This window comes from Equus przewalskii, chromosome 7, assembly GCF_037783145.1.
Source record: "Equus przewalskii isolate Varuska chromosome 7, EquPr2, whole genome shotgun sequence".
Taxonomy (NCBI): domain Eukaryota; kingdom Metazoa; phylum Chordata; class Mammalia; order Perissodactyla; family Equidae; genus Equus; species Equus przewalskii.
This window is the reverse complement of record NC_091837.1, coordinates 23,623,557-23,648,154: the sequence shown is the minus strand read 5'-3', so window position 1 is coordinate 23,648,154 and position 24,598 is coordinate 23,623,557. Positions and strand designations below refer to the sequence as shown.

The 24,598-nt window shown below is 43.1% G+C and overlaps 1 protein-coding gene across 4 annotated transcripts in view; it reads right to left on the bottom strand.

Moving 5' to 3' along the window:
- CFAP251 (cilia and flagella associated protein 251) overlaps positions 1-24,598 on the bottom strand; it is a 61,619-nt gene that overhangs the window by 22,873 nt on the left and 14,148 nt on the right. For all 4 annotated transcript variants that reach the window (XR_011541874.1, XM_070627229.1, XM_070627231.1 and 1 more), the window contains 12 exons: positions 23,937-24,048; positions 23,601-23,681; positions 18,870-18,947; positions 17,562-17,612; positions 14,515-14,729; positions 12,131-12,325; positions 11,160-11,410; positions 10,670-10,821; positions 9,110-9,283; positions 7,825-8,009; positions 2,574-2,688; positions 1,773-1,936 (listed from right to left, as the gene is read on the bottom strand). Coding sequence is in view for 3 of the 4 variants with exons in the window: in XM_070627229.1 (XP_070483330.1) it covers positions 1,773-1,936; positions 2,574-2,688; positions 7,825-8,009; positions 9,110-9,283; positions 10,670-10,821; positions 11,160-11,410; positions 12,131-12,325; positions 14,515-14,729; positions 17,562-17,612; positions 18,870-18,947; positions 23,601-23,681; positions 23,937-24,048 (1,773 nt within the window). In the remaining variant the exon portion in view is untranslated. The remainder of the gene's footprint in view (positions 1-1,772; positions 1,937-2,573; positions 2,689-7,824; positions 8,010-9,109; positions 9,284-10,669; positions 10,822-11,159; positions 11,411-12,130; positions 12,326-14,514; positions 14,730-17,561; positions 17,613-18,869; positions 18,948-23,600; positions 23,682-23,936; positions 24,049-24,598) is intronic.

Genomic DNA, 24,598 nt, shown 5'->3' with positions numbered 1-24,598 from the left:
CCTGAGGTCATCAGCAAGTAGGGAGGGAGGATGGGATTTGAATCCAGGTCTTTCTGCTCTTGTTTGAGTCAGGCAGCAGGATCAGGTGGGCAGGACAAGGAGAAAGAATGGGTGGCGTGCAAGCAAAGATGGGGAGAAAGGAGCGTATGTGAGCAACGAGCTCCAGGGGAAAGAGGAAAGAAAATAGTCTCCCAGGGAAAAGGCCCACATGCTGCCAGGACGGGATCTGGGCCGAGAAGTGCACGGATTAAGGTCCTCGGAACACGCGAGGGTTTACTGTCTTTATTTCACCCTACAACTCGCCATCCGTAGATCTAGCAGTGAACTTTGTTTACTTGTTCAGGTTTTTACACTTCTTCCCATTAGTGAAGTGCTGAATATATTAAGACACCAGAAGCAGCAATGAAGTGCTAATTAGTTTATAATGATCCTTTGTCCCCACAACAGATTAAATTGAAATCTCGTAAGCCTGGACTCTGGCCAGGCAGAGGAAAGCTATTGGAAAGCCAGCACCTTTTTTCCCTTTTTTAATCTCTACCATTCTAGATCCCAAGATGATGGAGAAGAGGACAAAAATGAAAAAGGGAAGGCTGTGCTCTCCCTCCAGGGTGTCGCCTGCCCCACGGTTCCAGTTAACAGGCTAGGCGTCAAGGAATCGAGAGGCTCACTCTGAGGACACCACGGGCAAGTGCTTTCGGTGGGACAGCTCACCTCCATCTTCTAAATCCCCAAATTTCCAAGACCTGCTCTCTCAGGTGAAGGTCAGAGCCGCAAATGCAATCTGAAACCACCGCGGCTCCAAAGCGGGTCAACCTGGCTATTTTTGCTCACATTCAGGTTCCGAGGAGAAGCTTTCATGTCTGCCGTAAAAGGAAGGTGTACACTCGGCAGATGGTAAGGGGTTTGCTTTCACTGGAGAAGGCAGTCAGGGACAGGAACCAGCGCTGCCCTGTGGCAGCTCTCTGAACTCGGGGAGATGACAGGATGCTAGTGCTTGCCCCCTCTTTTAGTAAGAAAGATCCTGAGCTCCTAAGTAAATGCCTTGATAAGGTAGAGAGAAGAAAGGAAATCATTAATTTACTGAGTCCTTAGCTCTGTGCTGGCTGCTTTACATATATTAATTGCCTGGTCCTTACAAAGATCCTCTAAAGGTCCCTATTGTTGCTCCCATTTCACAGACAAGGAATCTTAAGATCAGAGACGTTAAGAAATCTGCCCTAGGTCCCACAGCCAGCAGAGATTAGGCTCCAGATTCAAACCCATGTCTCTTTGATCCCAAAGTCTGCATACTCTCTGATGCTCGGTCATGGAATCATCCAGCCTCGTCCTAGGCAGAGAGCCTCCATTCGGGGCAGGGAGTGAGAAGGGTAAACTGAAAATACATACTTCAAATAACACTCCTACTGTTTCTGTAACACACATTTCAGAGCTTCGGGCTAGACCTTTCTAGGTGGTGTGGATTTGCAGAGGACAGAGTGAAAAGCATTTCAGGGAGCACGGGAGAACAGTGGAGTCACACTGCCTCAACTGCAAACACAGTGGGTCCCTGAGACGGAACAGTAAGCTTCCATCTGCATGTTAATAAGAACGGATGTCACAGGAAGCATCCCGAAGGCAAGGCTTGAGTGGTGGTAATCTTTGTACCCACAGGCCCAGTACGGTGCCCAGCACATAGAAAGGGTTTCATACCTGTCTGCTGCTGCTGAGTAAAAAGAAGGGGTCTACACTTGACACCGTCCTCGTGGGGCCAAGTTTCTCCCCGCATCATGTACCTTAAGTTGATTTCCCACTGTACCACCGATCGATCCTGTCCTCCTGATGTGAAGGCGTAGCGGCCGTCACAGGAAAGGGCCATTCCAGCCACCCCGCTTGGGTGGCATATAATAGCAGATGTCTTATGTGGATTGCCATCAACTGGTAAGATCTGAAGTCCAACCTAGAAAGGAATATGTCATTGGATATTCAGACTCGGATAACCAGGCCCCAGGCTAGGCCTGGCACATTCACATGTTACCTCCGGATCTGTTTACTGGAAGGACCTGCATGTCTGGAACCATCTCAGCAGGTGAGAGCTGTATTTCATGCGGCCGGGGGTTCACACACACTGATGCCTGCAGCGTGGTCCCTTAGGAGAGAGACACAGGGTCTAGCAGGGACACAGAAAGGAAGCTTTCTTCCTGTTTTCATAGCCAGATGTCCAGGGTTTTCCAGAATAATTCTGGCACTCTATGATTTTATGCTTTTCAGTATAGATTATTCATTAAATGTACAACTAAGTATAACTAATTTGTATGTCTTTATAAGATATTTCCATGTAAATAAATCAGAAAGAACAAATCCTTTGGGAGACCATATGTCCTCACTGAGGGTACAGAAAATATGGTAACTCTGCTTGGAAATGCCTCCTGAGTCATTCTCACTCATTCACGGCAATTTTCAGTCTCATCGTTGACCAGGATGGAAGTAGCTGGGCTTGGCTATGAAACCAAGCATCCCTGAGTCTTATAAGGCTTGGGACTGACTGCTGCTCACATCAGAGTCACCTTACGGAGGCAGAGAGCAAAGGCTAATACCTTGTCTCTATTAATAAACACGAGGTAGCGTTTCTGCAGATCCATAGTGGTCTTCACTGGGAGGACCTGTGTCTGCTCAATGGGAGAACCGTAAACTGGCCCAAGAAGTGTCTTTCTGTAGGAGAAAAAAAGGAACATTTCTTTAATTCCACAAATCGGAACGTAGGTTTTATGACTAGCACCTTTCATGATACCCTATACATTTTAAATCCTGAGCTTCCTGTCTTGTCACTCAGCTGAGCCCGTCCGTAAGAACCTCTCTCTTAACCGCTGCTAACAGCTGCCGTAAATAAGGGGAAACAGCTCCAAGCAGCAAATGCTCCAGGGAAACTCTGTGAAGAATGCTTTTTGCAGTCGAGGCTCTGTCTTTCCTCCTTGACAGCTGAGTGAAGGGAACACGATGCCTTGAGAATGTGTACACGAACAAGGGATGAGAAAAACGGTGCGAGGAAATGACACGGATTGGCAGGATGCAAGAAAACACCCCCTTCCCCAGGGGAAGGCCAAAAGATTAGAACGAGATGCTGTCCGTCGTTCCAACATCTGACATACAGGTCTAGGGGCAACATACAGATTTCCAAAAAACTATCTTTGAATCAAATTGTAATGAATTCCATCCCACAATGGTCAAACTTTTTTAATTCAGACTCTGTTACGTTAATTAGGAGTCTGACCTGAGATGAGGGACCCGACATTACCTTAAGCCCAGAGCTGGATTTTCCCTGAAGCTAGAAAAACTTGAACTTCAAGACCCCTCACTCGCACAGGCACCTTCGGAGGCTCTGGAAGGGGTCCTAACCATTTTTTATTCTTAATTATACATCTTTTTTTTCCTAAGAGGGCCTACAAAATCAAATACACTTCACACCCCACAAAACCTGGATCTGCCCCTGTGTAAGGCCAGTAGCTATTTCATCTTATTACATTATAAGCCCCTCATTGTTTAGATGTGTTTTCTCCCTGTGTACCCCTGCACCCAGCCCAGGTCTGCTGGGGACAGTAGATACTCCATGTATGTGTGCTGAGTACACGGACAGCAAATCCATTAAACAGCCTTTCTTGAGCAAACTCCCTGTGCCAGGCTCTGCGTTAGGTGCTTGGGTCACAGACACAAGTGAGATTTGGTTGCTGGCCCTGAGCTCACAGCCTAGTAGGGACAACAGACATAGGAGCCCTAGGAGGGGAGAGGCGTGATACAGAGACTGCACTGAGGAAGGAATGATGAGCTCTCAGGAGACATCCGAGCTGAGCCTGGAATGGTGAATCGGAGAAGTAGAGAACATAGAGGAAACAGAAAGAACAGACAGCGGAAACAAGATGTACACACAAGGGACGTGGAATATTGTTTGAAAATCGCAGAAACAGAAAATGTAAGGGAGAAGGAGTGGAAGGTGGAGGGAGGTGAAACTGAGGAAGTGAGCAGGGGCAAGTTCTGAAGGCACTTATCACCAGGCTGCAGGATGCCGTAGGAGGGTATCAGGCTGGGATGATCCATGATCGGGTTTATATGCACGGAGAATTAGGTGAAATGTTAAAAATACTAAAATGACCAACTGGTAGATAAAGCACCAGCTAGTTATGTCTCCCTTATCTAATCATTCAAGTAGAAATGTTTAAGGACCTTCCCCAAATATCGCTGAGTAGATAAAGGCAGGGTAGAGCACAGTTAAGAGCACAGACTCTGGTCTGAATCCCAGCTCTGACCCTTAAAAGTTAGGGGCAAGTTGTGGAGAAATTAGAACCTTCATACACTGCTGGTGGCAATGTAAAATGGTGGGGTTGTTTGGGAAAACAGTCTGGCAGTTCCTCAAATGGTTAAACAGCTACCCCATGACCCAGCAGCAATTCCACTCCTAGGTCTATAACCAAGACAAACGAAACACGTCTCCATAGAAACCTATACGTGAATGTTCATAATAGCAAAAACGTAGAGACGACCAAATATCCAACAACTGATGAATGGATAAACAAAATGGGGTGTATCTATACAATGGAGTATGATTCAGCCATAAAAAGGAATGACACCTGCTACAAACTGGAGGTACCCTGAAAACATTATACATAAGTGAAAGAAGTCAGACACAAAAAGTCACTTATTATATGATTCTTTTTCTGTGAAACGTCCAGACAGGCAAATCCATGGAGACAGAGAGTAGACCGGTATTTGGCAGGGGCAGGGGCACGACGCTGGGGAGGGAGGGAATGGGGAGTGACTGATAATGGGTACGGGATTTCTTTTTGGAGTGATGAAAATGTTCTCGGATTATGTAGTGGTGATGGCTGCACAATTTTATGAACATTGTAAAAATCATTGAAAAAGGGCAAATTTTATGGTATGGGAATTATATCTTAAATTATAAATAAGCAAAAAGAAAAGGTCAAGTTATTCAACCTCTCTGTGCCTCAGTTTCCTCACTGGGGAAACAGGGGTAATGACAGCACTTCCCCCAGAAGACTGTGGTGAGCGCTAACACGTTAATATGTAGAAAGTGCTTAGAATAGTTCCCAGCACACGGTGGGACGGATAGAACTGCTACCTAGTATTGTTAAAATATCTAACAAGTTCATAAAATTAATACCTCTTTCTTCTGACTAAAAATGTATTACATATTCATTGTGAAAAATTTCAAACATTTTGACATACATAAAATAGAAATCTTTCCCATAACTCGACATTGCCACACCCTTCATCCCAAGATAATCATGGGGAATAGTCGGTGTATATGATTCAAGAATTTCTTTTATATATATTCTAATCTACATAATTATAATTTTACATGAAAATATGTAAGCTATATAAATAAAATTTTATATGAACATATACTCAGGCTTATTTGGCAAGTTGCTTTATCTCATGTCTTGGAGATATTTCCATGTTACTGTGCAGAGCCCTATCTTATCTTTTCCTTTTCTAAAAGCAGCATCGGGTTTCAGTGTACTGACAAGCCATCATTTAACTAATCCCCTATTAATGGACATCTGGATTGTTTCCATTTTTAAAAATATTTTTGAGCAAGACATCCTTTTACTTATGTCTTGGCATACTGTGTGAGTACTTCTGTGGGCTACATTCCTAGAAGTCAGAGATATGAGAAAATTTAATAGAGGATAACAAATTGCTCTCCCAAAAGGCCGCCCCGATTTACACACCCCCAGCAGCCAGGGAGAGCGCCCGTTCCCGTCGACCCTTGCCAACACTATGCACTATCGATCATTTTTATCTTTGCTAATCTGATTTGTGAGAAATGCTGTCTTGTTTTCATGTGCGTCTTTGATATACTAGTGAGCATCTGCTCATAGGTTTATTGCCCTTTTTCTGTGAACTGCCTTTTCATGTTCTTTTAAATATTTTTAAGTGCATTTTTAAATTCTTTCGGATTTATTATAAAAAGGCCATTCCTTCCCAATTAAGCTGTGGTTACGAGGCTTTGTTATTCCTACAACTACAAGAGCTTTATGCAACGGGTTTTATTTGGGGGTGATGGAAATGTTTGGGAACTGGATAGAGGTGGTGGTTGCACGACATTGTGAACGGACTAACTGCCACTGAATTGCTCACTTTAAAATGGTTAGTTTTGTTATGTGGATTTCACCCCAATAAATTATTTTTTTAAAAGATGCTTTATGCTAATTTTTAATTGATCTTCAATGACAGAAACTCCTAATTGTGTGGCTCTGAGCCCCTGGTTACTAACTGTCAGGAGGAGCTTCGAGCCTGGGTCGCTCCATCCCCATCTACTTGCTCAGCAAACAGACTTTCTCAGGACTGGATATACCCATGGGACAGTCTTTGTCCAAAAAGTTTGTGTCCACTAAGATGAAGCAGGAAGATTCTGAAATCTTCCTAAAATTCCTTTTTACGTATTTCAAATGTCTCCTTCCCAGTGTTTTTTAAAAAATTGTGCTGGATTTCTTTCCTCTTTCTGCCACATGACATGGCATTTCTCAGTCCATCTTCCTTGTGCCCTTCAGGAAAGAATTGTTAAAAAAAAAAAAAAGATCCTGGGTGATCCTGGCCTTTCAGAACCTATCTTTTCTGAGACACATTTCAAGAAAATGACCTTCCTCAAGCACGGGGCCAGCTGCCATTGGTCAGTTTTCTAACGTCCCTCTCCCGAGTGTGGTCACCAAAGTATTCCCATCTCCTGTTTCTCCTGCCTTGGTGTGTCTGCTCCTTTCAGCCATACCCACAAGGCAGCCAACCTGCAGGTGGAAGGAGGATGCCCTCTATGGGCTGACTAGTAGGATCCCAAAGCCAGGGTTGCATAAGGGGCCGGTAGTGCCAAGTAGGGGACAGAGTCAGAGCTCAGGTGAAGTCCTGCCCTGCCACGACCAACTGCTTGGCCTTTGGCAAGTTTCATCACCTCTCTGAACCTTAGTGGGGTTGTTGAAGATGAAATGGGATGAAGGGAGTGCAGGGCCCTGGTGCAGGGATGGTGCACCATAATTAGTATTTATCCTGACGAGCAGACCCTGAGACCCACAGGCCTAACAGCACAAGGGGCCAACCACAGCTGCGAACCTATTTCGGGATGGAGGAGCTGCTGCTCTAAGATGCCAAGCTTTGGATGCCCTGGGCCTTTGATCTCTTCTCTATTTACCCTGCCCCTCTGGAATCTTCTCTTGTCTCATGGCTTTAAACCATTGTGTGCTCTTGACCTCAAATGTGGATCTCGAGCCCTGCCTCCCCCATGAACTCCACTCCCCTACTAAAATGCCAACTCTGTAATGACAGAAACATTGCTCTGTTTTTATCCCTGCCTTCAGCACCTGGAACAGCACCTGGCTGGTACAGGAACTCAGTCAACACTTAGTGAGTGAACAAATGCATGCTATCAGGTGAACTTAAAAACTCCTTTAAGAACCAAGAGTAAGCAAAATCAAACAATTGGTAGTATTCAGGTGGAAATATCTGTTTTCATCCACAAGGGAAGGATAGAAGATTTTACAGAGCATCAGCAACTTTTCTGGTTCCTTCCCTGAGTCTCAGGTACTAAGCTCTATGTACCTTATCTCTGTGCAGTGCTGGACTCAGAAGCGAGGGCTCTGGGTTTGAATCCTGCCTCTGGCCTTCCTAGCCATGTGACCTTGGGTGAGGATTACTTACCTTATCTGTGCCTCAGTTTCCTCCTCTGCAAAGTGAGGAAGACAGTAATGGTAGCCAAGCTGGTCCTTAAGTTGGGACTTGAAATAAGCTGGGGCTGAGAGATTGATTTCTGCACCATGTTAGTGGGAAGCTCCTGGTGTTTACCTGCACATTTTTGTGGAAGAATTAAAAAGCTTCACTTTGTAGCCACTGTTGCAAATGAGTAGGAAGAGTTCCTTGGTGAGCGGTGGGTACCAGACCATGCAGGTGGGGTAGTCGCCCTGGTCGGTTCGGTGAATGTCCAGGACTTCCAGGTGGTCTTTGTAGCTCTTGACAAGATTATACTCGATCTGAAGTGGAGCCCAGATGGACACACATGAGGACTGAGCCAAATGAAATCAGCCCACAGTGTTATTCTAGGGGTAGACAGGATCAGGCTTCCTAAAAGAAGACATGCCTAGACCCTTACACCTAATAAGCTACCCTTATGGAGTATTCGTTATGAGCAAGATGATGAGCTAAGTGCTCCAAAAACACCATGCCATTTAATGCTCATGACCCCCCTGCAAAGTAGTACTATTGTGCCCACTTTACAGATGAGAAAATAGATGTTCAGAGAGGTTCAGTGGTTTGCCCAAGGCCACATAGCTAAGATGTGGTAGGTAAGAATTAAATTTAGGTCCAACTGACTCCAAAACCTGAACTCTTACAGTTACGTTACACTGCTTCTCTTACCATTATCTTGGGAACTCTTTGAGGGTAGGAACCAACTCGTATCTAAATCTCAGCACCTGACAGTTATAAATTAGCAGGCTGCTGAATTTCACCCATAAGTAGGTTTTGGTGGCCATCACTAGGATGGATGGATGGACGGACAGATGGGTGGGTGGGTGGGTGGATGGGTAGAAGGATGGATGGAATAAAAGAAGGAAGGGAAGGGGAGGAAGGAAGTTAAGATAGAAGGATAGATATATAGATTGACTGATTTACTTTGAATCCTTCTGGCTTGTTCATGAGCATCATCTTTGCCAGGGTCCCTACCTTGCCCTCTTATCGCACATCCTCTATTACTGTCAATTTAGGGAACAGCCTGGCCGCAACCCTTGGACGCAAAGAAAGTGTCAGTGAGTGTCGGCTTTCCAACTGTGCACTGAGAGGCAAGGGTGACTAAATCTTGCGTGCTGTGGGGAACACAACCGCCCTGCCGCCCGATGAGACGCTCCCTAGCAGCCTCCCCACTCGGGAAACGAGGCCCCACGGGGCTTCACAGCCCTGTTATGGCAAAATGCCTCCTTGGAGAGGTCGATGCTACTTCGCTGCACATTTATCTTCTCAAATGAACACACAGACTGTGGGCCCAGTTCTATGACAGACGCCAGGGATGTGACAAGGAGGAGACAAACACAGTCCGGTGATGAGGTGGACGAACACTGAACACTGAACAGCTCACCAGGAGCCTGTCTTTGCCGAGGCTCAGCAGTCGAGGCTCGTTGATGTCCAGGTGAAGCCCGAACAGGAGGCTCTGGATGCTTTTGCGATGAGAACGAAGTCTAGCCAGATATTCCCAGACCCTTTGGCCATGTCTGACTACCACCCTGTAAACGGCCACAGTAAAATTTACATCCTGGATAGGAGCAGAAGAGCAGAAGTTATTCCTTTTAAAATTTTGTGACTTAGGAATCATCATTATGTTTTTCATACTAATTTTGCTCTTAGGGTATTTTATCCAAAAGAAATCTTAGTTTACCAGAGCAAGTAGTAAAATAACACCCATTTTACAGATGAGAAAACTTAGGTTAAAAGTAGACAACTCACAAAGGCGGTGGTGGAGGCAGTATTTATTTGACACTATGGTTTTACTCTCCTTTCTAGCCCCTGCCTCATTCTCTGTTGGAAACTGAAACCCTGACTCCTTCTGTGTTTGTTCTCCCTTCTCTTTATCTAGCTACACAAAATTAAAAAGGTATGATTAAGAAAAAAATAGTGTGATGGGGCCCACCCAGTGGCACAGCAGTTAAGTTCGTGCACTCTACTTTGGCAGCCTGGGGTTCGCCAGGTCAGATCCCGGGTGAGGGACTACACACCGCTTGGCAAGCCATGCTGTGGCAGGCATCCCACATATAAAGTAGAGGAAGATGGGCAAGGATGTTAGCTCCGGGCCAGTCTTCCTCAGCAAAAAGAGGAGGATTGGCAGTGGATGTTAGCTCAGGGCTGGTCTTCCTTGGAAAAAAAAAAGTGTGGTGGCTGAGAGTGGAAGGGGTCAGAGAGTGGGTGAGACCAGCCTGAAGGGACATAGGATGCCTGAGTCAGTCTGCTCATGGGAAGCACGAGGGACAGCTTAGGGCCTTTAAAAGCATTGTGAACGCAGACCAGAAGGGACAGCGGTTTAAGTGAAGTCGGCGGCGTCCCCAGCCACCCAACATCAAGGCACGGCGAGCGCACTGCAGACCAGGAGAACTGGCAGGAAGGGGAGGCTGGAAGTCTAGGGAAATCTTCCCTGAGAGTACGAGCCCTGTTCACAGAGGGAAGGAGCAGAACCCGAAATACCGGTGGAAGATTTTGCTTTGAGATAAACGAGAATGTCATCTTGTCAAAAATCAAAGGGAAAGATGAAAGACTGGATGCAGAGAAAGGGTTCCAAAAAACTAACAAACCAAAATGAGCTGTCAGAGCAGCAGAATCCAAGTCTGGAAGTTCTGAGGCCCTGCTCTTGTTTTCAGGCAAAAGTCCTCCCACCTCCCTCACCCCTTTCTCTTTTTATGACAGCTTTATTGAGATGTAATTCACATACCACACAATGCACCCATTTAAAGTGTACAGTTCAATGGGTTTTGGTATATTCACAGAGTTGTGTGTCCATCATCACAATTTTAGGGTGGTAGTTCATCACCCCAAAAAGAAACCCCGTACCCACTAGCGGTCACTACCAATTTGTCCCCCAGTCTCCTCTCCCTTTTGGTTTTAAATAAGGTCGCTGAACCCCTGGATAGTGCTCAGTGAAAATCCTTACAGCAGTTGCCATATACTGGGAGTCATGGGAGAAGCTGATATGAGTCACGCTGTTTCTGGAATATTTGAAAGGCTCTGGGATTTCGTTTTCTAAGGACATGGCATCGAGAATGTAAACTGTCCCCTCCGTGAAGCCAGCTCCAAGAAGGACCCCTGAAATCACAAGGCAGAGAACAAGGCTCAAAAAGGACTTCATTCATTTAGGAAACACAGACTCTGTGCCAGGCCTTGTTCTGGGCGCCAAGGAGACAGCAATAAACATGACAGACAGAGTCCCCAGAAGGAGAAATCAACTAAAAGGCATGACACCCTGGGACGAGCGCTCAGAGAGGACTAAGCACAGAGGGCTGCAGGGCCCAGAGGGAAGGGGTCTCATTTAACCTGGTGGGGAGAGAGGGGTCAAACTTCCTGGAGCTGTTACAGCCAAGGGTGTAGTCATTTGGGTCTGTTTTCAATTTAGAACCTAAAATAGGCTGATAAGGTGAAAATACCTTCGGGGTTGTAGGTCAGACTCTGGACTCCAAGCCTCTTCCCAAAGACCCTGCTGAAAAGGTATTTTTTCTTTTCATAATCCCACACTTTGATCATCCCACAGAAGCTTCCAATGGCGATGAGGGGTTGATACGGGTGGCAGGAGATGGCACAAATGGCGTTCTTGGGCTCTACAAATAACTTCTCAAGTTTGGTCCCATCTGTTGTTAAGTGGTACACTGTCGCATCAGATGTTGCAATGATAAAATTCCTGTTTGCCAAGGAGAGACCAAACAGTATCAATGTTTGCAGGGAATGGGGCACGCCAGCTTTCTGCTTCTAATTGCACATGAAACGCCTCTGTCGTCTGTAATTTAGTGACATGATTAACCCAACATCTCCAAAAATATACCACCAATACCCAACAGCCTCCATTTGCAAGTGAAAAAGCCCACATTTCCACATGTAAATTGAGTCATTAAGTATGCAGATGGACAGTCAGTTGCACAATTAGCTAATCTGCACATGCAAATATTCATTTGTGTATGCAAATATGGAGTTTGGTGCACACATACAGATGTGCCTGCAAATACTGCAAGGGTAATTAAGCAGACTCACAGATAATTCAGTCTTGAAATGTTATGGCTATTAATTATCAAATGCCTTTAACTGCAGTGCTAGGACAAACTCAGCTTGGCGAAGGAGACCAACCTACAGCGAAGGACCCCAGAGCTCAGGGATGAGCCCTTTCCAGCCTCCAGACACTAAAAATTCTAAAAGCGAAGATAATGTTTCATTTAAGAAATTATTACATAGTGATTATAATCAGCCAAGGAGATCCACCTGCAAGCCAGGTAGAGGAATGAGCAGGAAGGCCAGTTCCCTCTATTTCATATCCCGGGAACAAGATCAGGGTTCCACTGCACGCGAACTGAAAGCAGACATCAATCACCTTTGACCACTCAAACGACTAGAGTCATTAACAACTTACCTCACAACAAAAAGGTCACCTTTTAAAGTGCAGTCTGGAAGATAGCTTGATTTTTCTGTGGGAGGAGTTGCTGGGGTCTTTGAAAAGGACAGGGTTCTTATGGAGCTCAACTTGAAGTGGCTGTACCAGTTAACAATGGACAGGGTTTGATCATAGAACTTAATGTTACCCTTAATGTCACCTGTGACGATGTAGCTGAAATGGAGAATAACATCAGTTTGTTAAATAATAGTAATAACCTCCATCTACTCAACACCCAATTATGTGTCAGGCTCTGGACTCTGGGTGTTGTAAAAATTTTACTTAATACTGCCCTATGGGACTGATTTTATTGTTATCTCACTTTAGGAAATTAAGGCTCAGAGAAGTTAGGAAATTTGCTCAAGGCCTGAGGTTGCCAGATTTAGCAAGTAAAAACGCAGGATACCCGCTTAATTTTGAATTTCAGATAAACAATGAGTAATTTTTTTAGCATAAGTGTGTCCCAAATATTGCATGGGACATACTTATACCTGGCAACCCTATTAGGGCCACGTGGCTAGACTGTACAGGGATCCAGGTGTGTCCAATGCAAAGTCCCTGCTCTCTGCTCTACTCTTCCCTGCCCTCCAAGATCAGCCACGTGCCACGGCGGTGGGCAGTGATTTACATTCTGCGCCATAAGACCACAGATGACAACAGGGTCCATCTACCAGCCCTCTGAAATCACACTGGCTGGCAAGGGGATATAAGCCACTTTATAGGAAGGCGCTGCTGTTAGAGCCATTGTAAAACCGCGTCCAGTCATCACAGCCAAAGGCAATGCCGCGTGACAAAATGGCTTTCATTTCCAGTCCTCAGATCCATCCCAAACGGGCGTTTTTTTTTTTTTTAAGCCTCTGACATAATTCTAATCATGGGGGGAGTAGAGGGAGTATATGCAAAGTGATTAAATGAGGTTTCTGATTAAAAAGCAAGGCAGGTGGGCAGAGTAATTGGCTAGAACATCTTTCACTGCCCTCTGCTGGACAGAAACGGCAAAACAGGCCAAGGGTTTTCAGAGACCTTTTCCTGCAGGGGCTCCAGGGTCCTGGCTGGGTTTTACTTAACATGGAGAGGGGAACCCAGGCCCAGTCTTCACTGGGTCCCAACCCCCAACTAGTTAAGAGTTGATTGCATTGGCAATTGCAATTCTATTACTGTCTTTTTGCAACACGGAGTGGGGATGACAATTTGCATTTCTCTTTGTAAAGCCATGCCAGGACCTCACTGTTCCCCTGTATTAAAAGAAAGGAAGAGGAAAGCAAACGAGCTTCTGGAAAGCAGACAGCACAGTGACTCCAGTCAGATGGGCAGGCCCTTGTCATTAGGCAGTTTTCTCCATCACTTTTGGGAACTTCTCCAGCCTGCTAGTAATGACTGTTAGACCTCGAGATCCCCTGAGACAGACAGTGTGCTAAGAGTTTTATGTGCCTTGTCTCACTAAATGCTCATAAAGGCAATCTGAGAGAGATAGTATTGTTATACCCATTTTACAGATGGAAAAATGGAGGCTCCGCAAAGTTAACTCCCTTGCCCAAGGTCATTCAGCAAGGAAAGGATGCATCTGGAATGTGACCCCCTTTCTATCTGAGGCTAAGGCTTTTAATGATCATCCAGGAGCCCCCACAGCCTCTCAAAATCAAAGAGCTAGTGAACTTGATAAAGTTCTGTTGTATTTCATCTTTTCATAACGGGTAAATGTTATTTTGTAGTTAGAAAAAACAATATAGCTAGTCACATTCTTTTCTTAAATTTAAAGTATGTAAAGGAGGCGGCCCCATGGCCGAGTGGTTAAAGTTCTGCACGTTCCACTTCAGCAGCCTGGGGTCCACGGGTTCGGATCCCAAGTGTGGACCTGCTCTATTCATCAGCCAGGCTGTGGAGGCACCCCACACACAAAGTAGAGGAAGACTGGCCCAAATGTTAGCTCAGGGATAATCTTCCTCAGGCAAAAAAAGAGGAGGATTGGCAACGGATGTGAGCTGAGGGTGAATCTTCCTCACACACACACACACAAAAGTATGTAAAATTTAGGGTGCAAAATAAGTCTAATTAGCTGAGAAGAAAAAAAATCATTACTTTTTGTTTCACCAACACAAAGAGATTTTTTTAAAGCAATACATGCCCATGATTTTTGTAAAAAGTAAACCAATTAGTACAAATGAGACTAAAAAAGAAATAAATCTACCCCCATCCTTGAACCTCGTTCTTAGTTTCTTTCCTCAGAGGCAACCAACATTGCCAGTTAGTTGCGACTCTCCCCAGAAATATTCTATGCATATGCATAACACATGTATACATCCAAAAGTGTCTTAGAATACTTTGATAACCATCTACAGCTACTTTGTAATTAAGATAATTACCTATCCACTGTAGTAAGCACAGTGATACCCTCTCTCTGCAAATGAACCAGTTTACAAGGTTTGATATAGGCTAAGTCCGAAGAGGTGGAGGCGGATGATGGCGGGCGGTATATGTCCCAGACAACCAGCTTCCCTTCCATTGTTGCTGAGAGTATTTGTGTTAAATTCAAATGAAAGATGGACTGGCTAAATTTTCCCACAAGCTTGTTGAATGTCTGCATTTCAAAAGACAGGTTATGAGTTACCATAGGTAATAAATATAAAACATAGCATTTATCAACACAGCATTTTATAATATTACACTGAAATATAGTAGAAAAACATAAAGTAAAAAAAAAAAATCCTCCCCCATGGATTGTCATGGTCCAGGCAGTTCTGAACCTCTCAAGGTTTGCTAAGAGCAAGTGAAGGGGGGGCTGGCCCTGTGGCTGAGCTGTTAAGTTCCTGCCCTCCGCTGCAGGCGGCCCAGTGTTTCGTTGGTTTGAATCCTGGGCGCGGACATGGCACTGCTCATCAAGCCACGCTGAGGCAGCGTCCCACATGCCACAACTAGAAGGACCTACAACGAAGAATATACAACTATGTACCTGGGTGCTTTGGGGAGAAAAAAGGAAAAAATAAAATCTTTAAAAAAAAAAAGAGCAAGTGAAGGGTTATGTGTTTACTGTTAATTAAACTGTTTGCTTAAAACAAATGAAAGAGTGGGTAATCACTGTTTATACCTGTTCAACTTCTCTTATTGAGCTTTCAGAAGCCGATAAAGAAACTAATGCCCATAGTAAGCAAAAGTATGTTCCAGTTGTAAAATATCATAATTCTCCCAGTCTCCTTTTTTGTTTTGTTTTGTTTGAGGAAGATTAGCCCTGCGCTAACTACTGCCAGTCCTCCTCTTTTTTGCTGAGGAAGCCTGGCCCTGAGCTAACATCCGTGCCCATCTTCCTCTGCTCTATATGTGGGACGCCTACCACAGCATGGCATGCCAAGCGGTGCCACGTCCGCATCTGGGATCCGAACCAGCGAGCCCCGGGCCGCCAAGAAGCAGAACATGCGCACTTAACCGCTGCGCCACCGGGCCGGCCCTCCCAGTCTCCTTTTGACCATAAATTATTTTCCCATCAGTAGAAATTAAGTACTGTACATAGAAATGCCCCCAAGACTATTAAATTTGTGCTACATAAAATGAGGCATTAGGCCATCTTTCTTAGAGAATGCCTTTCAGGTGAAGTATAGCAAGAACCCAGAGCAGTGAGTGAAGCCCTCAGTGAATGTTTAGCAGATGAGTAAATGAAACAGCAATCTGTCTTATGATACGGCAAGCCTACTGCCCAATTCTCTACCTAGGCGGAGAAGATGCTGGGGTTTACTTCTTCCGACTTGAACGCAAGAGGGTCAGTAAAATAACAACGGTCAAGCGAGAGCACCAAGTTCTAAGAGCAGCACGGTTTCCATTTTTATCATTTCAATCCTCGTTATTTGTGGATTCTGTGTTTGTGAATTTAACCACTCGCTAAGGTTTATTTGTAACCCCAAAATCATCCTCGCGGCATTTCCACAATCATTTGCAGACGTGTACATGTGCAGAGTGATGAAAAATTTGATGTTCCCAGCTCAGGCCAAACAAGGCAAAACTCTGCCTTCTTGTATCAGCTCATTCTGGAAAGAAGCATCCTTTTCATGGTCTGTTTGGTGCTGTATTGGTCGCATTTTTTTTTATGCTTTTTGTTGGTGATTTTAGTATTTAAATTGGCCCCCAAACATGGTACTGAAATGCTGTCTAGTGTTCCTAAGCACCAGAAGGCTGCGATGTGCCTTACAGAGAATACACCTGTGTTAGATAAGCGATGTTCAGGCACGAGTTCTGATGCTGCTGGCCGTGAGTTCAATATTAACGAATCAACATTATATACTAAATGTGGCATCTTTCAACAGAAACATACATAAAACAAGGCTATGCATCTGCCAGTTGATGGAAATGCTGTGACCATAGGCTGGCAGGCACCTATTCTTGTATTTCTGCTAGGAACAATGATTCGGTATTCACTAATTATGGTCTGCAGAGACTTTAAAGAATGCAACTGCCACAAATAATGAGAAGTGATTGCCTTTATTTTTTGATACTTTGATTTATGAAAAACAGAATTTGCAGACAGAATGATCTTCTCTGCGTCCATTTGTCTCAACTTTTTTTTTCTTTTTCTTTCTCTTGTCCTCTTAAAAAATAAAATTCTAAGTCACATCAAGAGTAAAGGAAGGAAGCAGAAAAATCATCATAGTGTTTTCACTGCAAGAGACAGGACTCAAGGTACACCTCAGATGCAATAGCTGGAGGTAAGCAGGCAAGATAAAGTGTTTCCTCCAACACCTGGTTCACTACCTTTCTGTTGGCTCTTAAACATCTAAATATCTAACATACATTTTTTTGGTGAGGAAGATTGGCCCTGAGCTAACATCTGTTGCCAATCTTCCTGTTTTTATTTTTTTTCTCCCCAAAGCCCCAGTACATAGTTGCATATCCTAGTTGTAAGTCCTTCTATTTCTTCTATGTGGGACGCCACCATAGCATAGCTAGATGAGCGATGCATAGGTCCACGCCCAGGTTCCGAATCAGTGAACCCTGGGCCACCAAAGTGGAGTGCAAAAACGTAAGCACTATGCCACCAGGCCAGACCCTCCCATATCATTTTTTATTACTCTGAAAACTGAGCAGCTTAAAAGGGATCCACTCATGTTCAACTACTCCACTTACATCACTCCACTTAGCTTTCATCTTTTGTCATATGCACAAACACCCTATAAAAGCTATTGCTTTTTTGGATATTTTCTCATGGTAGGAAACTTTCTTTTCCATAACATTTTATTTTTAATAATACTCCCATTATTTTCAACCGACAATTCAATATGGTAAAGGACTCAAGTAAAATTTTCAAATTATTTCCCGATGGCTTAATATCAAGACATACAAAGAGTGGCCCAAAGTGACGAAGCTTACATATCCATATTTGTTCTCCACAAAATCAGATGTATAAAAACACAACAGGCATACTCACTTTTTCTGTTAAAAGTGGGGCACTGTGAGCAAGTATATCTCTCTCTTCATACTGATAAATACAGAAAAAATAGTTGTTACTCAAAAATCAAAACAAATGCATCCAAACTGGGTGAGAGCTTTGCACTTTCTACAGGTTAGAGGACCTGCTGCCTCCAGGAACATGTAAAAACATTCTGGAAGAAAAGCAAATACATAAAAAATGCCACAAATGATTGTGACTTTAAATGGCAGTTTTTGGAAATTTGAATTCTACATTTATAACACTTTAAAGCTATAATAAATACCTGAAGTAATGACTATCACTGAAAATCAGCCATTCAAGTTTCTGTTTCAAGCGATTCTGTTTTTGTTTGGCATTTTTTCTTAAGGCAAAATTCACATAACGTAGAATTAAGCATTTTAAAGTGCACAGTTCAGTGGCATTCAGTACATTACCAATGCTGTGCAAGCATCATTCTGTCTAGATCCAGGACACTTTCATCACCCCCAAAAGGAAGCCCCTTATCCATTAAGCTGTCACGCCCCATTCTCCCTCCTACAGCTCCTGACAACCACTACTCTGTATTCTGTCTCTATGGATGTACCTATTCTGGACATTTCATATCAATGGAATCATACAATATGTGGCTTTTGTGCCTGGCTTCTTTCATTTAGCAGGAAGTTTTCAAGATTCATCCTCATTGTAGCACGTGTCAGTACTTCAGTCCTTCTAATGGCAGAATAATATTCCATTGTGTGCATGGACCACATTTTGTTTATCCATTCATCTGTTGGTGGACATTTGGTTTGTTTCTACCTTTTGGTTATTGCAAATGAGGCTGCTCTTATGAACATTTGTGTATAAATATTTGTTTGAATGCCTGTTTTCAATTCTTTTGGGTATATATCTAGGAACTGCTGAGTCATAAAGTAATTTTGTGTTTGACTTTTGATATTTTTTAATCTCATGATTTCGCCCTGTGTCAGTATACGTATCTCTGATCTGTTTGTGAATTTCTTTCTAAAAGGGGAAAAAGTCCAAGATCTTGAAAAACCCCATATTTTAGACGTGTTAAATACATTCAAATAAATATTTGCCTCATTACTTTAAAGAACTTAGATGAAATTTAAGCTATCTGCTTTTGATTTAATATGCTAATTTCCAATGCGACTAAAACAACTACTATAATTAAATCAAAACATTTTAATAGATATTTATTACTTCCTAACTAGATGCTATATTGTTACATTACCAAAACATGTGTACTCAAAGAATGAACAGATACTTGTCTGAACATTTAAAACAAACAAAAATATTTCTACTTACCCACAAATAATATATCACTTGTGTTTTACTATTGCTCACCAATTCTCTATTATTTGTTGGATTAAAAGTAAGGTAGTTCTGAAATATAAAGCATGGAAATATATTACATTATAATAAATTTTCTGTTTCTCTCTGGTTAAGCTGAATGTTAAAAGTAAATAGTATTTTTTTGTTAAAATAAATAACTGAGTAGGAATATAAAACAGAAAAGACATGGCATTTTGTAAACAATAGGAATATAATTTAAATACTGAGTGTTAAAATTAATGGTCTTAAATGTGTTCCCTTTCTTATTTAGTCATTATAATTTATTACATAAATTGGAACAAGCAAAAGTAAACCTGTATTCACCAATAACCTTTATTCTGTGTCCCTTTGGACAAAAACTGCTACGTACACATTTCTGAATTTGACAGGGCCACAAGGTGATTTGGAACAAATGCAAAATATTGGAAGGAGATTCTGATTCCTGCCAAGATGGTGAATAAATAAATGAGTTGCCTGGCTCGCTTCCCAAAAATCGACCCTGCAGAAACTGCAGGAGTGAGGGAAACATGAAATGCAGAAACTAAACAACAACAACAAAAGCGAGAAATCTCTGGGACGACTTAAGACATATGTCTTGAAATGGTACGTGTATCGGGGGTGGGAGGATGCAGCCTGACATGAAGGGCTGCAGGCGGCAGCATTGAGAAAGAGGTTCGAGAAATGATTTTTAAGTTCCATTCCTGCTGCTCCACCCCATCTCCTATTCCGTGCCTCCTGCTTGCTGCTTCACTTCAGGAATGTAAACTACCAAGGCCAATGTCTGAGAATCACCATCAGGACAGCACAAAAGCCTGGTGGAGTGAAGAAGTGAGGAAAACAGGTGCATGGATGAGACCTCAGAAGGGCTGAAAATCAGCCTCAAATCACCAATCTCTGTTGAGATAAAGGTGACCGCTTTGTCAGATGCCTGTAAGAATGGAGAGTAAGTCTTCCTTGGAGGAAGTTATTCTGAGCCTCAAATTATTCCAATGCGTTTTAAAGCATAACGGGCATTCAATGAAAAATAAACAGGAAATGAAAGAGACAAATCCAAATGACTGAAAAACAAGGGGGAAAAAGCAATCAATAGAAAGAGACCCCCAGGAGATCTAGGTATCAGAGTTCTTACACACAGGTTCAGCAATAACTGATTAATATGTGTAAGAAAGTAGAGGACAAGATGGATAATCTCAGCAGATAACTCTATTTAAAAAAAGAATCAGGGGCCGGCCTGGTGGCACAGCTGTTATGTTTGCATATTCCGATTTGGCAGCCTGGGGTTTGCCAGTTTGGATCCCAGGTGTGGACATATGCACTGCTTGTCAAGCCATGCTGTGGCAGGCATCCCACATATAAAGTAGAGGAAGATGGGCACGGATGTTAGCTCAGGGCCAGTCTTCCTCAGAAAAAAAGAGGAGGATTGGCAGCAGATGTTAGCTCAGGGCTAATCTTCCTCAAAAACAAATAAATAAATAACAAAATAAAAAATAAAAAAAGAATCAAATGGAAATTCTAGACCTGAAAAAAAGATTTTAAAAACTCCAAATAAGGTTTAACAGAAAATTAGATATAGCCAAAGAAATGACTAGTCAGTAGAAAAGGAAGATAAATTATAGGAGAAAATATCCAGACTATAGCATAGACAAAAGAATATAAAATGAAGAGAAGAAAAAATGAAAAGGCCTAACTTAATGTAATGGGAGTCCCAGAAGGAGAGAAAAGAAAGAATTTTGCAGAAACAATGTTTAAGGAGACAATGGCTGAAAATTTTCTAAAGCTGAGAAAAAACACGACATCCCAGGTTCAAAAAACCCCAAAGGATAAGTTTTTGGTTTTCTTTTTAAATCAACAACATACCCATAAATGCATGGATACATAATTGAAAAAACTGCTGAAAAGAGAAAATCTTAAAAGCAGCCAGAGTGGAAAAAAAGACACAAAACTTTCAAAAGAGGGAACAATAAGATTGATGGTTGACTTCTCAACAGAAATTATGTATGTCATAAAACAATGGAATAATAGCATCAGGTTACTGAAGGAAGATGACGACCAACCTAGAATTCTGCACTTAGGGAAAATACCCTTCAAAAATAAAGACAATTATCAAGAGAAAGGAAAGCATACATCCCTACAAAGACTTGTACCTGAACATTCATACAGCTTTATTTTCAATAGCCACAAACAGGAAACAACCCGAATTTCCATAAAAAATGAACAGATAAACAAATTGTGACACATACATTCAAGGCACTGCTATTCAGCAATAAAAAATAAATAAACTGGGGCTGGCCCCATGGCTGAGTGGTTAAGTTCACACACTCTGCTCTGGCGGCCCTGGGTTTTGCTGCTTCAGATCCTGGGTGTAGACCTAGCACTGCTCATCAAGCCAGGCTGGGGCAGCGTCCCCAATGCCATAACTGGAAGGATCCACAACTAGAAATGCACAGCTATGTACCAGGGGGCTTTGGGGAGAAAAAGGAAAAATAAAATCTTTTAAAAAAATTAAAAAAAAAAACCCAGTAGGATAGATAAGTAAGTTGTGTTATACTCAAAGAATGAAAAACTATACAGCAGTGAAAGTGAATGAATTATAGCTCAAGAATCAACATGGATGAATCTCAGAAACAATGTGGAGCAAATGAAGCAATAATAGGCTGATTCCAAATATATCAAGTTCAAAAACAGGTAAAACAAAATAAGATAGTATTGAGGGATACATACATCACTGGAAAAAGTATAAAGAAAAGTAAGAGAAAGTATAACACAAAATTTGGCACAGTGGTTAGCTGTAGGGAGCAAGGCTGGGGGTGAGGTGGGGAAGGGGAACAAGGGGGCTTCCAGGCTTGGGGAACGTCCCATTTCCTGATCAGTGGTCAGCACACAGGCACATTTGTTTTCTTCTTTAAAATGTACACATTTTGCGTATATGACTTACTTAACAATAGAAATATAAAGTGATCCCATATTTCTTGCAAAAAAAAAAAAAGTAAATGACAGATGGGCAGCAGAGAAAGCACGTGTAGACAGCTCTTCTAGGAAGTTTACTGTGAAGAGGAGCAGAGGGCCCTAGCTGGAAGGAGACGTGGGTCAAAGGGGTTCTTTATGGATGGGTGACAGGGAAGCATGTTTATTCGCTGATGGGGATAATCGTCTGGTAGAGGGAGAGTTGAGAGCAACAGGAGGGGGCTTGGAGGAAGAGGGAAGGGATCTGGCCCTTCCTTTTGTTTAGAGGGCGAAAGAGAAGATGGTGATGTTGACAGTGGGTCGTAGGCTTGAGAGCGAGGCTAGGCTGGTGTTTGTATCTGATGGCTTCCACTTTCTCAATGAAATATGAGGGAGGTCATCAGCAGAGAGTGAGAGGAAGGGCTGTGGGAAGTGTGAGGAGAAGGTGTGAAACTGGTGTCTCTAGCCAGCCCACTAGATCAGCCAGGCAGGGCTGGGAGCTCTCTCAAAATCTGTGCTGGATTCAAGTAAAATGACTCAGCTCGGGTGGTTCTCCCCAGCCACATCCCGCCTGCTCAGGTGCGGCTACAGAGAGGGATGGTGGTGGAGTTCATCCAGAGTTGGGGTGCTTCTGCACTGCCATCCAAGAGCTTTCTGTGATGACGGAGATGTCTATAATCTGTGTTGTCAAATGCGGTAGCCACTAGCCACATGTGGCTGACGAGTACTTGAAATGTGGCTGGTGAAACTCAGGAAATGAATTTCTAGTTTCATTGAATTTTAATAAATTTAAATTTAAATAGCCACATGTATTTAGCAAAGTTGAAACAAAATCAGCACACAAAAGTCAGCTTAATTTCTAATAAACTAGCAAAGAACAATCTGAGAAGGAAATTAAGAAAACAGTTCCACTTATAACAGCATCAAAAAACCCAAAATACTTAGGAATAAATTTAACCAAGAAGGTGAAACACTTGTATACTGAAAACTACAAAACACTGCTGAAGGAAATTAAAGAAGACGTAAATAAATGGAAAGACATCCTGTGTCTAGCGGCGGGATGTTTAGACTAGTGGCCACTGTATCAGAGCAGCTTTAAGAAGTAAGGAAATTTTTTTCAGGAAACAGGAGGAATATGGGCAGGGAGAAGGAGAGAGTATGGGCATGAAGCTGCATAGTGATCTGTGTCTTGCTGAGTCTAGTCTCCCAGAACCCCTGTTTGGACTCTAGTTCCTGAAAGCCACGTATGGACTTACCACAGTGTCTGGCACATAGTAGGTACTCAATAAGTGTATGACGAGTGAAGGATGCAAGGATGAATGAGACAATGTAGAACAGCAGAGCAAACTTTCTGGGTGTCCTTGGCAAGGCATGTCATGCAAATGGAGAATAATAACAACTTCCCTCTACTAAGGGAAGTTAAGAACATGTTTCTAGAATAAGAAAGGCTGCTAGCTGGGGAAATTATTTAATAATTAATAGCACTATTCCACAGATATTACTATTTAGAAATATCTCCTTCCAGCATGTTTGCATGAATTACGTGAGATACTCCATGTAAAGAACTTAACAGAATCTGGCAACTAATAACTGCTCAAAAAATTAGCAATTATTACCAAAAATAAAATGAGATCGTGGATACGAATGTGTTTTTAAAAAGCTCTACTGTACTACAACAAAACTTTATTAAAACAAAAAGTAGTTATGACCTGGCCTCAGTGTAAGTTTAGGTTGATCTCTACAGGTTCAGACTGAACTCACCTGAAAACCATACTCTTTGGGAAGATCGAGACTACACGCTGGCGTTTCCGCTGCCAAAGTCCACCTCCAGATGCAAACTTTCTGTAAGCGACAGCAGACAGAGGAGGATGAAGAGGTTTCGAAAGCTGCTGAAGTAACCTGTGCCTCTGCGGCAACCCTGTAACTTCGGTTAACCCTGCACAGCACGGTGAGCGAAGCCACAGCAGGGAGCCCCGACAACATGCTGTGGAGTCTGCTCATCCCCTGAGAGCATCACAGATGCCATGTGGCCTGAGCAAGCTGCTCACGGGGACACGCGTGACAGGCTGGCCATCCCGCTGAGGCCGCCCCAAATACCTGGATTTCAGCATCTGAGATGGTTGCCAGATACTTGGCGTCGCGGGTGATGGCTATGGCCCTGATCCCGTTACCTTCTGGGCAGCTGTCAAATATCGTGTGCACAGGAATACTGCAAAACAGGATGGGGCAAAAGCATTAGCTGAGGTCTAACTTGCTTCCCAGAGGGGACTGCTTCAAAAACCAACTACGAATAAACAAACGTGGTCCATCCACACAACAGAATATGACTCGGCCATAAAGAGGAATGAAGCACTGACAAGTGCTACAACGTGGATGGACCCTCAAAATATCATGCTAAGTGAAAGAAGCCAGTCTCAAAAGGCCACACATTGCATGATTCCATTGATAGGAAATGTCCAGGACAGGTACATCCGTGGAGACAGAAAGTAGACTGGTGCTTTCTGGGGGCTGGGGAGAGGCAGTGGCAAGTGACTGCTTTGGTTGGGCTGATGGAAATGTTTTGGAACCAGATAGAGGTGGTGGTTGCACAACATTGTGAATGGACTAAAGTCCAGTGAATTGTCCACTTTAAAATGGTTAATTTTAAGTTAGGTGAATTTTATCTCAATAATTTAAAAACCAACCTAACTCAGGGCAGCATGCAAACGTGCTATTTGCTCTCGTAAACCCTGGTCTCTCCTGTGTTACCAAGGGCCGAT